This window comes from Octopus bimaculoides, chromosome 2 (genome assembly GCF_046866305.1).
Source record: "Octopus bimaculoides isolate indiv1 chromosome 2, ASM4686630v1, whole genome shotgun sequence".
NCBI classification, from domain to species: domain Eukaryota; kingdom Metazoa; phylum Mollusca; class Cephalopoda; order Octopoda; family Octopodidae; genus Octopus; species Octopus bimaculoides.
The window spans coordinates 177444467-177461631 of NC_142929.1; the positions used below are offsets into that span (position 1 = coordinate 177444467).

A 17165-nucleotide genomic window follows, 5' to 3' on the forward strand; every position below is an offset into this window, starting at 1 on the left:
CATTTGTGTACTTGATTTTTAATTTTATCATTTTTGTTTAAAGAAAATAAAAAATTTAGAATAATTAACATTTTGTATAATTGTCCTTTTGAATAATTTTCATTCATACAATTTTCCATTCAAATAAATATTTTTTGAAATAATTATTTTTGAATAATTGTTTTCGAACAATTATTTTAGAACAATGTTCCCATAATTGTGGAAATAGGGTTGTATCTCAGCATCTACTCTTTCCAGTATTATGTTTTCTGTTATTATTGCTAGAGGCCTGCTAAACGCTTCCATCTGGATTGAAGTTAGGTACAGATCTGATGACAAACTGAGAGAGAGAGAGAGAGAGAGAGAGAGGAAGAGAGAGAGGGAGAGAGAGAGAGAGAGAGAGAGAGAGAGAGAGAGGGAGAGAGAGAGGGAGGGAGAGAGAGAGAGAGAGAGAGAGAGAGAGAGAGAAAGAGAGAGAGAGAGAGAATTGTGTCTGGCTAGATTGATTTCACACACACCCATGCATATCAAAATCATATAAATTAAGGAAGACATATTGATATAACCACATTTTTCAGTTCAGTCTTATTCCAGGAGGTACACACTGAGCATGTTCTGAACTGGTTTATGCAGTGCTTCTGCTTATGCACACACGCACACACACAAACATGGAGAAAGAGGTTCAGAGGTAGATGGAGAGATAAAAAGTTGGGAACAGAAGTAAAAGATGCTCAAAATAGGCAGCAGTTTACTACTGTGTTCTTCGCATTTGGAAACTCCCAACCTTAATAATTTCTCACATAACTAATCAATTTATTCACTTCAACTGTATGTGATTTAAGATTCTCTGACCATAATCATATTGATTACCTGTACCTTATTTTAGCACATTGTTCTCATCTTAATTATTTTAATATTATTTTTATCTGGGTGTTTTCCTATATACTTTTTATCATTATATTAAAGGCAGCACTAGTCTACAAATATACAGTCATAAACTTTCACCTCTTTGAAGATTTTTTTCTGTTCTTCGCTTTTTATCTCTCCATCTTTAGTGTATATATATATATATATATATATATATATATATATATAATAGATTACTCTATTCCTGATCTGTCATTATTTGTGGCCATAGCTGTTAACATTAGCTTTCATCTTGAGGAACTAATATGTCAGTCTTTATCTATAGTTCCCCTACTTGAGTGTATTTCTGACAACCTTCTGTTAATAACTTATTTCTTTGTCTTCTATATCCTTCCCTCCTTATACTGGGTCATCCCATAAATAATGCGGTTTTTTTATACTTCTTTTACTTTTCAAAATTAAGATAAAGTTTTTTTTAAATCTAAAATATACTCTCCTTCATTTTCTACAATACTCTTTCATCTATCTAGTAGACTTTCAAGGCCCCTCTTCCAAAATTCACTTGTCCTTGACAAAAAGTACTCCTCCAGTACTGTTCTGACCTCATCTACAGAATCCATATTTTTTCCGTCCAAACGATTTTGAAAACTGCGGAATAAAGGATAATCAGAGGGGGAAATGTCCAGCAAATGTGGAGGGTGGGACATTGTTTCCCATTCAAACTGCTCCAGCCTCTGGAATGTCATCCTTGTTGTATGTGGCTGAACAGTATCCTGATGGAAGAACACCTTTCATCTTGAAACCAAAGATGGTCGTTTTACTTCTGGTGCTGACTTAAACTGCTCAAGCTGCTCGCAGTAGATCTCCTTTGTTATCGTTTGGTTTGGGTTTAAAAGTTCAAGGTGAACTAAACCTTTCATTTCCCACCAAAAATATTACAACATCTTACATGGGTGAAGACCTTCTTTAGCCTGGGATGCCAGTGTTTCTCCCCATGTCTTCGGCGCTTGACATTTTTATAGAGAACCCATTTCTCGTCACCAGTCACTATTCGGTCCAAAAAAAAAAGGTTCATTAGTGAGAATTAACAGCAAAGAAGAGCACATATTCACTCTCTGTGTGCGACTAAACTCAGAAAGTTTGTGAAGAACTCACTGACCCAATTTGTTGAGTTTTCCCATGGCATGCTGGTGTTGATGAATGGTTGAACGACCAAATCCAAGCTTCTCTGCAAGTTCCTCAACAGCTACGATGGGATTTTGTTCCACCAGGGTTTGCAGGATGTCCTCGTCAAGCTCTAAAGATCTTCTGGGACGAGGCTCGTCTTCTAGGCTGTAGTTTCCAGCTGAGAATTTCTGGAACCACCATTGACATTGTCTTAAGCTTATTGTCCGATCCCCATATACTGAATTAATATTCCTTGGACTTTCTGTTGCCATGTTGCCTTTATTGAACTCATAAAGCAAGATATGCTGAATACGCTCCTTTGTCACTTCCATTATAGCTTTGAAAAAATAACTGTTAAAATCGAATTGCACTCTTCAAAACTTGCACTAAGAATAAGACAAGGTAAAATTACTACCAGCTTTCATAGCAAGTTGATGCAGGTAGTTTATCTCGTCCCCTTCCAACTTTTAGTTCATGCAATTAAAAAAAAAAACGCATAATTTATGGGATGACCAAATATTTAAAACACTAATTTTTGCTATGAAAACCAGTATCTAGTTTGATGTTACCTTTGTAACTAAATCTCAAGAAATAATAAGTAGAACTTTCCTTTAATACTGTGTGAACATTAATTTATAAGTATAACCTATTGTGTTAATTAATGTAAAAAATCCCACTGATTATTGATATAATCATCACTGATTAAAAAATGTAATACTGTCATCTTCAATCCTTTTGTTTGTTTACTTTTATATTCTGTGATGAATGTACCAGCTTCATAATTGGTACTTTTCCTAGGATTTACAGTCTCTCTGCGATGTCATTTGGGTTTACAGAATACTTTTTCCTGATTTTCTTGCCCATACATTTGGAGTGCTGACTTGGTATTTGTCTGAATTTCCTAAATTCTTATTCCCTCTAGTACACACACATGTATATATGCTGTGTATATACTGTATGTATACACTTAGAATGTGGGTGTGAACAGGGATGACAGATTCATGCTCTATAATGACACTTTCAAGAAACAAGTTATAACAATTTCCAATGTATTTGGCCTCTGTATGAAGGTGAGATGTCAAATCTAAGCTTCCTGGATATAACAATTTACCTAGTCTCTGTGGCCACAGGAGTCGTCCAAAAATAGTAAACTCCACAAACATAGGAAAAAGACAGTATGGTCACAGATGGGATGTTTTTAATCATAAATCTGGTTGATCTGCACTAGAGTTAACCAACAATGACAAAAAGAGTATCCCATCCTAACTGATAAACACCACATAACTAAATCTGTGGTGTCTTATAGTCTCTGATGACCTTTCATGGCAACAATACAACAATTATATTAACAAAGCAGTATTCTTAAGGATAGATTTCCACATTAGAACATGAAAAGGTCTTATATCAAAATAGATTCAAGTCGTAGGTTTATCTCCCTTTAGAGCAGTGCTCCGCGACCTTTTTTCCCTTGTGGTACACATATATTCTTTTCAAAATTTGACAGCACACCTGAACTAAAAACATGTCTAAAAGTAAAGGGGAAAAAATTATATTCAGGTTACACTGTGGCACACCTAGCATCGTCTTGTGGAACACCAGTGTGCTGAGACATACTGGTTGCGGAGCATTGGTTTAGAGTACTGTCTGACACCATCCACCCATTCAGCCATACATACAGATGCATATATATATATATATATATTATATCTCCAGCACTGTATTACCTCTACCTCCAGCCTAAGCAAAAGATGAAGGTCACCAAATATTCTCTTACCAGAACACTACAATCACAAGTACAATAACTTTCTGTATTGTTCACTTGTATTTTGTATTACTATTCCAACAGTCTCTTTTCCTGTGGAATTTTAAACTTTTTCACCTATCCACATCCTACTCATCCTTGCTGTTGTAATCATTTTACCCCAAAACTGCATCTCACTAGAACATTTTCTCAATATATTCAACTTATATTAAATAGTGACCAACAGATTTAAAGAATTTCAAAGCTAGACAGCAACAGTCATATTGATTAACACAGCTTGGAAGGGATTGCAAAAGTCACATCCACTGTTCTTGTTCATTAAATCAGATAACGAAAAATACACACATGCAGAGGATAGGGTTCAGGGTTACAGATGAAGAACTTTTAACCTAAAGATACTGCGCAGAAAACCCGAAAGCAACAAACACTGAACTGGTGTTTAATTATATGAATAAGATATTTTTAACCAGTTGAGAAGCAACAACTAGATTAATATGGTTATTCATTAGAGAGATTAGGAAAAAGTTTTGGTGTATGTGATGGGTTGAGACTGGTAAATATATTTGGCTCCAAAACTAATTTTTATTAAAAAAAAACAAAAAAAAAAATCAAATCAAAACAAAGTTAATGGAAAAAGCAATATAGTTACCATGGGCATGCTGTTGGAGGATTCCTCCATGATATCCGGGCTCTGTTTGCAGGTTGTCCCCACTTCGGAGGTGCCATTTGGCTTCAACGTATCGGTACGTGTAGTCATTTTTCATAGTAAACCCGTTTCATACAACACTAATACGTGAAGATCTGCAAAAAAGAAAAAGAAACAATTCAAAAGATAAATACCAGCAACTAAACAATAGGCATATAAACAGTAAATAGTAACAATGTAAACCTTTTATATATATATATATATATATGTGTGTGTGTGTGTAGCATAAATCATTATTAGTATAGGTTGGACTGTTTGAGAGGACCCAATGGGTCCAAGGAGTGCACTGTGCGTGCTCCAAAGTCAGCTTTGTTATGGTTTCTACAGCTGGAAAATCATTAGAGCATTGCAGTATTTCTTCTGGCTCTTTACATTCTGTGTTCAAATCCTGCAAAAACCAGCTTTGCTTTTTATCCCACTGGAGTCAATAAAATAAAGTACCAGTCAAATAATGAAGTTGATGATATCAACTAATACCCTCCTCTCAAAATTACCAACTTCATGCCTAAATTAGGAACAACTAAATCCACTTTAGCTTGTCTCGATGCATAAACATTATAACAGCTCTTATAGCTAATTGGCCAAAATTGAGCTACATAATATGTGTTCCAATATTTCATTAACAAAAAAAAGTAAAGAAAAAAATGTATATCAATTAACATTTTAAATCTGCTTCTCCACACTTGCATGGGTTCAATTGGTGACTAATCATCTCAGCTCTTGTCACAGTTCCCTGTCATCCGATATCTACAGCAACAGATAAAATTACCATGTTTTCTTTTGATCCAATTTTTATAACTGGATGCTCTTTCCTAACCAAACACTTTACAACACAAGACTGAGGGCATTTCATCAAGCCACTGACACTAAACATAATCAGTTTTTGTTTGAAGTTACAGATTACTGATCTTCTAGACTGGTTGCCAACACTGCTGCCAACACAGTCCACATTTCCACCCTTAATTACTTCCTTTTTGGGGGGCTTGGATTTTACAGTTAAAAATCCTTCCTATCACCAGCTACTTTAAAGCATAAACTGAGGACATTTTATTGTGCCATCTGCACCAGAGATGTCTGTGCTCTCTTAGATGGGTTACTTTGGCTGCAGTTTGCAAAACTTACATTTCCCATGTCAATGTAGAGAAATTGATCACTATATAGTCTTACTAATAGTAGAGACCATGGATCTATTTTAAAACGGGGCCACATTTTTCATTAATGTTTTACGTAGTGTTTTTGGTACGGAAAGACTTTCAAACTTCGTATACTTATCTATTTTGTGTTATAGAACAGATAAAATATTTTTGTATTCGAATTTATTTCATGTAAAAAATTGTCTTATTTCGATAATTTCAACCAATCACTGACAAGTATTCAGTTGTTTACATTTACTCCTTTGGCTGATTAAGCGATGTAAAGCGTATTTAATCTCTATACCTTCGTTTTATTTGCTTTTTTCATTTTAAATTTGCTTTAACCCTAACCCTAACCATAGGGTTAGGGTTAGGGTTAGGGTTAGGGTTAATTGTTTCAGAATTGTTTGTTTATGTAGTCGGCACTTAATGTATATCGGCTGAATGGACGTCAGTGATTGGTTGAAATTACAGAAATACAACAACTTTAACATGGAATAACTTATGAATTTCTTTTTTTTTTTAAGAAGACTAAGAGAAAAAGATGTTTTATATGACACATTCTACCAGTGTTCCAAGTTTCAAAGTGTTTCGTTAATGAAAAATGTGGCCCCCGTTTTAAAAAAGATCCGAGACCATTAACAACAAAGCTAATGTGAGAAATTTTATTCAGTGTAGCAGCCATAGCAAATCCACACCTTTTTTTATATGTGAGATTTTAAAATGCCATACTTTACAATAAAGATAGGATAGACAGACAGAAAAAAACACTATTGAAATGATTTATTTGAACAACTTTCTCTGCAATAGTAAGACAGAGTGACCAAATCTACTCAACAAAAGCACTAGTAATGTCAACAAACAGCAAAGTCAATGATTGGTATTATTGTCGTGAAGAGGAACATTTTAAAATACTGTAGTTACAAGATATTAGGCCAGATGTCTAGGTCCATGAGTTATCATTAGTAGGGTATTCTGACTTTCAATTTCCTCCAGGAATAGTGCACCCATTATCCAATATGAGTTTCTTTTATAATGATATGGTGTGGCTTCTGAGAAACTTGGCTGCTATTTCTAACAAGTCGGTCAACTGCATAGAGATTTCTTCATCGGCTTCAGTGACTTTAGTGAACCAACATAATTGTATCATCGATCATATGAGATGCAGTTACCCAATGTTATAGTTATTTGCTAGGGTGGACTTACATTATAGCATCAGTCCTAATTGCTACCGTAAGCTGACACCATGGCAATGGTCCTGGCAGTCAGTGTGGATTGACATCCTTATCATTAATCATAATGGCTCATATACGCTCAAACATAGCATCAGTAACCAGCTACTAAGGAGGATATAAACCAGAGCTTTAATCATTACTCTGATTTATATTAGTAGGATGGCATTATAATAGCAGTCATAGTTTCACAGAGATGCCTTATACATATATACATCAACAAGTATATAGTTCAGCTTCACACCGAATGCAAGTAAAAACTTGGAGGCATAAATACAATACACAAAAGCAATAACATGTTTTGAGACACCAAAACACACACACACACTAATAAGCATACTTAAACACACTGACACATGTATACAATCAGTATATTTAAATACACGCATGTATACACTTGCATAATCTATAAATTAAGATACTTTTGAAACCATTGGCTTTGACAGTGAATAATTTAAAAGTGGGTGTGTTGAATGGGGCAGTTCTGATTGTGAAGATTTATGATCAAAGATAGTTCAGCTAAGGCCATTCTGTCTTTTTCTAAAGTGCAGAGAACTCAGGACTATATTATCCAAAGTACAATTCTAAGATGGTACTGTGCATTTCAAAGGGAGTTTAGCTGGTATTTCTAGCAGGTAAAGCATACACAAAGAGGTTCCCACTTGTGGTGGTTTTGGAGGTAGTGGTAGTTGTTGTATGCAATGATGATGATAGTAATGGTATTAGGGTTAGATAGGGCAGTGACAGTGGTAATGTGGAATATTATTAGTAAATGTAGTAAAAAAATTGCAATAATTGTGTAGGGTAATAGCATACCTTGGTAGATGGTAAGAATAAAGAAGAGCTCTAGAGACATCAATAGATAACGAGACAGACAAAGAGAGAAATACAAGAATAGAGGATGAGTGAAAGTGGGAAATAAAGGACACACAAGAAATATACAAATCTCCCCTCATTGATATATATATATATATATATATATATATATATATATATATATATATATATATATATAGATATGTGTGTGTATGTATGTATACACACACTCACACTGGAAAAGAAAGAAAAATTGACAGAAAGATAGGGAAATGAAGTAAAGTAATTAATAAGAAAATGTGAGAGAGAAAGAGAAAGACAGAGAGTAAATGAGACTTTTAGCAGTTTACATAAAATATGTTTCTCCATGGTAACAAGATGAATTTAAAGTTGGAATTGTATTGGTAATTGTGACTGTAGCAATAAACAATTCTATAACCACACTTGCTGGACATTAATCTTTAGACTGATGGTTCAATAGTTTTATAACAAGAACAGATGGCTGTGTTGCTGGTATTAATATCAACTCTTAGTAAATAAACAGGGAACTGGTTGCTGATAACAGCTGGTATCGACTCACTGGTAAACACCAGATCACTTCACCAACAGTTGATATTGGTCAATGGTTGTTTATGGTATGAAACAGTAGACAGTGTTATGATGGTGGGAGTGAGTCTTGTAATAAAGTGGGTGGTTGGAACCAAGTCACTGAAGACTTTGTCTCCATGGTAATGTGCATCTGAGTCAAGTTGATCTGATAGATTCCATCTTTCTCCAAACTACAACAGAGGGGAGTATTTTGAGGTCTGCATTGCAAGTTAGCAAAAAATTTGTCAGTTACATGGCGTTCACTATTGACACTAACACAATAACAACTCTAGGACATGAATGGTGGATAGCAGTTATTTTCATTCAGGCAGTGTGTTCCACTTTACCATTCATCTGTTCATATTCAGTACAGTAAGTACCAGCCATAAAGTTTGTGACCAAGTTTAAGTGAAAGAAATCAATTCTGCTTTCTTCCATACCCTTTCTACTAAAGGCACAAGACCTGAAATTTTGGGGAAGGGGACTAGTCATTACATCGACCCCAGTGTTTCACTGGTACTTAATTTATCAACCCCGAAAAGGATAAAAGGCAAAGTCGACCTTGGTGGAATTTGAACTCAAAATGTAGCGACAGACAAAATACCGGCAACACCTCCATGATCGCTTCAGACTGGCCAGCGTGACAGCTCGCGAGGCTATTGGCACTGGACAGCAGCCTATCAGCAATGACACAGTACGATGTCAACTGGCCACCAACAACCTGCATTGCCGTCATCCTGCTCAAGATCGTGCCCTCACTGCCTGTCACGACTACAGTGGGTTACACAGCACCGACATTGGCGGTATCAACAGTAGAAGTCAACAGTCTTCTCTGAGGAGAGCCAGTACTGTGTTCCCTCCTTGGATGGCAGAGTGAGGGTGTGGAGTAGGAGGGGTGAACACTACAGAGACATATGGGGTAGCCAAAGCATCATCGTTTGGGGTGCTATAGGCCTGAATCAGAGAATTGGGCCCCATGTGTTCTAAAATATTGGTGCTGGCAGAGGGAACGCTGTCTCCTGTATGGCCAGGATCACTATGGACTTCCTGTATTAGCACAATACAGAACTGTAATAAGAAAAAGAGATGACACAGAGAAAGCAAAGGTCATGTGAAATTCATTAGCTGTTTCTGCTACAAGATGCAGTGCACTTCATATTCAAGGCTCTGATGAAGCTATAAGATATTATCCAGGCACTCAACTAAGAGTCCACTGCATCTTATAGTAGAAACAGCTATAAGCTAATGGAGTTCTTAACATAACCATTGTTTTTTTTCCATGTCATCTCTTTTTCTTACACACACACACACATCAATCCAAATTAGTTCATCACATTTTTAAAATTTATAATTTGTATTTGATTCCAACAATTGTAATCCCCACCAAGACCATTTTTTCAGTTTGTTTGTAGTCCTTTACCAAAGTAAAATAACTAAGCATTTGAGTAGGCAAGAGATATAACTGCATTGAACATTGAACTACTTAAATAGGAATTTTATTGTTATTATTATTATTAAAGGCAGAATCATGAAAATATCTGATAAAATGCTTTGCAGTATTTATTTACAACTCTTCACATTCTGAGTTCAAATCCTGTTGAGGTGAGTTTTGTTCTTCAATCTTCTGGGGTCAATAAAATAAATGCCTGTTGAGCACTGAGATGGATGTAATCAACTACCTCCACACTACTAAAATTTCAGGCCACATGCCTATAGTAGAAAGGATTATTATTATTATTAATACAGAAACCTCATTATTATTATTATAAAGGTGGCCATCCTTTCGGGGGTTGATAAATTAAGTACCAGCTGCATACTGGGGTCGATGTAATTGACTCGCCCCCTCCCCCAAAATTTCAGGCCTTGTACTTATAGTAGAAAGGATTATTATAAAGGCAGCGAGCTGGCAGAATGGTTAACATGCCAGGCGAAATGCTTAGTGGTATTTTGCCCATCACTACATTCTAAGTTCAAATTCTGCAGAGGTCGACTTTGCCTTTCATCCTTTTGGAGTTCAATAAAATAAGTATCAGTAGAACATTGGTGTTGATATAATGGATTCATCCACTCCCCCAAAATCGCTGCCCTTGTAACAAATTTTGAAACGATTATTATTATTATTATGGACAGTGGATTGTAAGAATCATGAGAGTTTCTGACAAAATTCATTGCTGTGTTTGTTCTCGCTCTTTGCATCCAAATCCTACTGAGATTAAACTTGTCATCCATCCTTCTGGGTTGATAAAAGAACCAGACAAAATTTAGGAGCCATGGTAGCAGAATCATTATACCATCAGAAAAATTGCTTTGCAGTATTTGTTCAATTCTTTACATTTTGAGTTCAAATCCTATTGCAATCAACTTAGCTTTTTATCCTCTGAAGAGTCGATAGATTAAAGTAAAGTTCCAGTTAAGTATTGGAGCTGATGCTATCTACTAACCCACTTCATTTCAAAATTGCTGGCCTTGTGCCTAAATCAGAAAATAATAAATATTGCTGCTTTCCTTATATATATATATATATATATATATGTGCTATAGAAAACTGAACATCAGATAGTATGCTAAGCTACATAAGCGCCGACTAAAGCCGTTTCAAATGTGGCCTAATTTTTTTCTTTTCAAATATCGTGGATTTATCGAGGACTACGTTATTCAAAGTGCCGTGGAAGAAGAATGGATAAAAGAAAGAAAAGCATACGGATGGTTTGAATACCTTTAGTCACATGCCTGCTTTAAATAACGTAATTCTGTATAAATACACTTTATTTATCAGAAATCGATTTGGCTGCTATTTCTAGAAGCCAAATTCTTTACAATGATAATCATTAAAAGGACACAATTTTCATAACGCACCATTAAAATGAGATGTCCCCGCCCCCACATCCACCCTTATAATGTTTTCAGTGCAAGAGTGTGTCATTCGGCTACTCGCTTGTTTTCATCAGCAAGCAAATTTTCGAGCGTTTAGCAACGGGCGATATGAGTACAACAAGAGTTGACTCCCTTAGATCGACTGAACTAATTGGTCAAAAGTACCGCTGGAAATTTAACAGCGGTTTCTATTGGGATATTAAAAAGAAACCGTGAGTGAGAGGTGTCAACAGTCTCGCACCAACTTAGTAAATAAAACGATATTAATGATTTCTATCAGCGATAAAAGCTAAACACAGTCCCATATTTTGAGGGAAGATGTAGTTGTTAAGATTAACTCTAGTTATTCACCAGTACTTTATTTCTATCAACAAGATTTGAGCAACCAAATAATGTAAAGGAGTCACAGCTAAAATACTGCTAAATATTTTGTTCGCTGTTACATCAATCTTACTGTCTACCCGTCTAACAACAATAATAAAGATTTCTGAACATAAACATAAGAGCACAACAAAACTGCGTATATGTTGGGGATAGGGATGCAATTATTTGTTTGACTCCAGTACTTGGGTGGTTAAAGACAAAGTCAACTTCAGCAAGAATTCAGAAAGCAAACGGATGTAATTAAATACTGAAAGGGCATTATTGCCTGTCTCATTACTGACTCTGCCATCTGCCTCGATATCGCGTCCCGCTCGCTGCTCTGTGATGCAACGTTAATGTGTGTACACAACAGACACACGACATCCCTTCTCTTTATCCCTCTCCTACACGTGCACAAGCAAAATCATCAGTCGGTTTGACCTTGTTAATTAAGCAGTTAAACATAATAGACATGTGTTTTCCTGTACCATATTAACTCAGCTTCTAAATTCTTTTGAACCCAATGAACGACAGTTGTATGTGTGAACAGAAGACATACGATATAACATTCTTATACACACACACAGGCGCACGAATAATACTGGATATTTTTTTTATTTGGTACTAGGCCCCGCCAGTCGATCCCTCGGGTTTATTGCAAACGAGAAATTGTGACGTGCATGCCTTTTAAAAAAAGTATTATTAGCAGAGCGAAATCGAGTTCTAAAATATGTCTCTTGCAGTAATCTTTCGTTTAATGTACATATAATGCTGGACAATAAAGTGAACGGAAATCAATTATGAAACATTTCTACGGTAAATCAGTCTTGATTTCGATGAAAGTTCTCTCATATCATATATCTTAGAAAATGATATCATGTAACTCTTCAAGTTGGATAGAGATTATCTGAAGTCATTTACTTTTGATGAAACTCCATGTTCGTCCTGTTCGTATGCAACTTTGCATCACTGGAATCAACGAAATCAAAACTGGTTTATTGTTTAATGATTTGGCCGCTATTTTCCCTTTTACTTTGTTATTTGCTATTTGTTATATGTATATGCAACGGAAGATCGTCTCTCAGGCTCACCAATAACTTTTAGTTAACCGTATAACAATATAAAATGTTTCTTACTTATTTAAAAAGCCTGATTTGATTTAATGAGAATGGTTAGCAGTACAGTATCTAGAATATAGTAAGTAATAATAATCAAATTCGTACAACCAATCTTATTTATGCGAAAAATAAACTCGGTTAATGTACGACAAGTTTAATGCACCGAAACAGAAAAAGGACGATGTGGTTATTAATTAGCACCCGACGAAATGAAGTCTGACCATTTACTGTTGCCATTAAATTTGACTATTGAAATTTGTTTAATTTAGAGAGCCTTTAATCTCGGAAGTATTCTAGTTACTGGATAAATGTTAAACGCACATCCGTTCATAAAAAGTTGAATGTAGCACAGGACTGAAGTAACTAACCAGTTAGTGTGAAACCTGTAGACTACACGACGTTTGCCACTGGGTTAATGCGGCACTGGTCATTGGAATTAACGCACCAACACAATATAGAAAGTGATGGTATTTAATTAACCCTTAGGAAGTCTAATTTTATTTAAGAAAGGTCTCGTAGGGATTATTGTAGTTATTACAAAGAATGTAGGCATGGAAAAATCAAAATCATCAATTATATCTTGCTCACGGTATTAATACCGATTGGGGATGAAAGGGAAAAACAATGACCTCCACAAGATTGTGAAGATGTAGGTATTGCCGGCTGATTATAAAGATCACTTGATAATCATAAAGTCCCACATTTGATTACGCTGCGCGGCGACTAAAACAGGTCTCTTTGATCACGATCTCGTGTCGATACAAGCCTTTTGCTTGAAACTAGGTAGACAAACTGTACAAAAGTGTGGTGTACTCGTTATGTTCTTGGTTTATTTAGGCAAAATGATTAAAGAATGAGTTCTTAGAAAAGTTAAGGAGTGCTTTCCATCTGAAAAAATTTTTTTTGCAAATGGTAGAATCTTTCCGTTATTTTATTTATTCGATAGTATATACTGAAGTTTGTCACTTTAATACAGAAACGTCCCGATGGGATCTTTTTTTTTCTTTTTAAATTTGCTGTTTTACCCTAACCCTAACCCTATCACCGATAGAATTGTTTCAGAATCGTTTGTTTATGTAGTCGGCACTTAATGTATATCGGCTGAATGGACGTCAGTGATTGGTTGAAATTACAGAAATACGACAACTTTAACATGGAATAACTTAGGGATTTCTTTTTTTTTAAAGAAGACTAAGAGTAAAAGATGTTTTATATAACACATTCTACCAGTGTTCCAAGTTTCAAAGTGTTTCGTTAATGAAAAATTTGGCCCCCGTTTTAAAAAAGATCCTCCCGATGTTTTGTATTGTTTTGTTCAGCTTCCGATTACCTGATCATGTAGATCTTTTGACTAAAGCTAAAGAATTCCTGCCGTTACCATTCTGCCTACAACAAAATGATAATTCCCTTCTTCAGACGGTTAGTAGAGTATGATTCAAGGGATGTTTTGCATCTATGTCTATTAAGTCAAACGACCATAGTGTATCTCATTGCTTAACGTTCTACGGAAGAATCTCAAAAATATACTGTTTTCTGTTTAGCCAAATAAGTTTTGAACCATACTAAAAAATTACGTTAAATTTCCAACAGTTTAAGCATTTTAAATAATTTTTGGTGGGATGTCAAAGGCTTTTGCTATATCCAAATAAATAGCATCAATATAGAAATCCTAATCAAATAAAGTAATCTATTCAGGCTTTTTAGTCATTAAGTCATGTTGAAGTTTGGAAATTAAATTTGATGCAAGTACTCACAATTTTTTCATATAATAGATTCTATTACTTTACAACATAAAACTCAACAAACAAATAAAGCAGTAACTTTTAACTGAATTTTGTGAGTCTATTTTGTGAATTGGAGTGACTTTCAAAAACTTCGACACATCAGATTATTTTATTTATTTGAAATAATATCTAAATGTGTTACAGGAATGTTCGGCGATGCAATACACAATTTGCTTATTTTAAAACGCCAAAGGAATGTCATCAATTCTTGGAGCAGACTGATACGCTAGTTTATCAACTCCAAAGGTGTGACAGTTGATTTTTCATCCGGTGCAGCAGTAATCATCATCATCATTTAACGTCCGTTGTCCATGCTGGCATGGGTTGGACGGTTTCACCAAGGCTGCACCAGACTCAAGTCTCATTTGGCATGATTTCTACGGCTGCATGTTCTTCCTAACGCCAACCACTCCGAGAGTATAATTCATGCTTTTATGTGCCACCGGCACGAGTGCCAGTTGCGGACACAAGTATCTGCCACAACTACGATTTGATGAGTTTTCTTCTTAAGCACGGTATATTGCCAAAAGTCCCGGTCATTTGCCATTGCCTCCGTGAGGCCCAACGCTCGAAAGGTGGTTTTTACGTCCCGCCGTCACGGTTGCTAGTTACGCTACACCGGTATCGGCCACGTTGCCTCCGTAAGGCCCAACGCTCAGAAGGTACTTTTTATGTGCCACGGGCACGAGTGCCAGTTACGCGACACCACTATCGGCTACGACTACGATTTCACTTGGCTTGACGGGTCTTCTCAGGCAATAAAAAGGCCAAAATATATACAAATAAAAGACGTGGTGTATCAACAGATGCAATATCCGTCTTCACCCACTTAACTTTTTTCACATTAAATTCCGATATAAACGTAATCTACACTATCTGACAGGTAAAAATATCCTCTCCTCACTATGAAAAATCGTAATCGTTAATCGTAATTGACACCTGAAACGTATTTGTAGAAAATTTCATTGAAATAAATCCATTATTCAGAAAGTTAAAAGGAAACGAATTTGTCGGGGGGGGGGGGTAGTGTCTGTAGTTGTATCCAATTTGCGTAGGTAAATTAAAAACACTTTTCTTCAACACCACCCAACAAATAAGATGATACTGGAATCAACGTGGCTGACACTGGATCAAATTTACCATTTACAGAAATATTTTTGCTGATATGTCAGTGAAAAGTAGCAAATATCTGGCCAACCTTTATATTTCCGGAAGAAGTATAAACAAAGACATTAAAAACGCTATCTTGCGTAAGATGACTATGTCATAGTGAATTAAAATTAGTTTTGCAATTGAATCGTGAAGTTGAAACCTTCAATGAAAGAAGTACAAAATCACATTTTGATAAAAATATATTAAAATTGAAATTTATAAAAATTTTCTAGACAGTGTAGACTTTAATCATTTATTTCTTCTAGTAAATGTTACATAATCCAAACTAAATAATAAGCAACTTTCTTTATTATAGTACAGATGGATATGTATGTATGTATGTATGTATGTATGGATGGATGGATAGATAGATATACATATATATATGTGTGTGTGTATAGAGAGAGAGTTGAATTGTAGATGTAATCACAGCATTCATTATGTTGAACTTCCTCCATAAGTCTCTAACTCCTTCCTGTCAATTGCTTTCATAATATGAAAGTTCTCAGAAAATATGCCTTGAAGTTCCATTGGGTGGGGCAAAGAATTTGCATTCTTGGTGATATATTCTAATCTCACATTATCACAAAGCTCATTTGAGCTCACAGAGTGGCCCGAATAATTGCCTAAAAGCAGCAATACTTTGTTGGTACTGTTATGTCTGGCATTACACTTTTCTACAGCAGGATGGAAAATGGTTTTTTAGACCCAAAAACGGACTTTACCACCACTTATACACATTTAACAAGTACTAACGGAATATCATTCAGCCTACAATGAGTTCCAGGAAGTTAAACTGTTTGACTTCCAGAGATATTTTGAACTCAAGTATGTCTCATTATATTTCCATTTGCAAAAAGTGGACTTCAAGTGAAAAATTGTTATCAGTCTAGTGGCAATGACCGAAAAGAATAAATTATTAGTTACTACCTATATCTCACTATTGCACTTGTTTAGATATATATACACATACATACATACATATATATATTTATTTATTTATTTATGTGTTTCAGCCAAGTGGCTGCGGTCATGCTGGTGCACCACCGTGATGTATACATACATATATACATACACACATATATATACACTCAGACACACACACATATATATATATATATACACATATATACATATATATATATATATACATATATATATATATATCATATATATATATATATACATATATATATATTATACATATATATATATATACATATATATATATATATACATATATATACATATATATACATATATATATATATATATATATATATATATACATATATATATACATATATATATATATATACATATATATATATATATATATATATACATATATATATATATATATATATATATTATATACATATATATATATATATACATATATATATATATATACATATATATATATATATACATATATATATATATATACATATATATATATATATACATATATATATATATATACATATATATATATATATACATATATATATATATACATATATATATATATATATATACATATATATATATTATATACATATATATATATATATATATATATATACATATATATATATATACATATATATATATATATACA

The 17165-nt window shown here is 34.6% G+C and overlaps 1 protein-coding gene across 16 annotated transcripts in view; it reads right to left on the reverse strand.

The window, feature by feature from the left end:
* LOC106882686 (vitamin D3 receptor) overlaps positions 1–17165 on the reverse strand; it is an 886520-nt gene that overhangs the window by 58238 nt on the left and 811117 nt on the right. For all 16 annotated transcript variants that reach the window (XM_089348112.1, XM_089348109.1, XM_089348107.1 and 13 more), the window contains one exon: positions 4425–4576. In XM_089348112.1, coding sequence (XP_089204238.1) covers positions 4425–4532 — 108 coding nt within the window. In that variant the 5' untranslated portion in view covers positions 4533–4576. The remainder of the gene's footprint in view (positions 1–4424; positions 4577–17165) is intronic.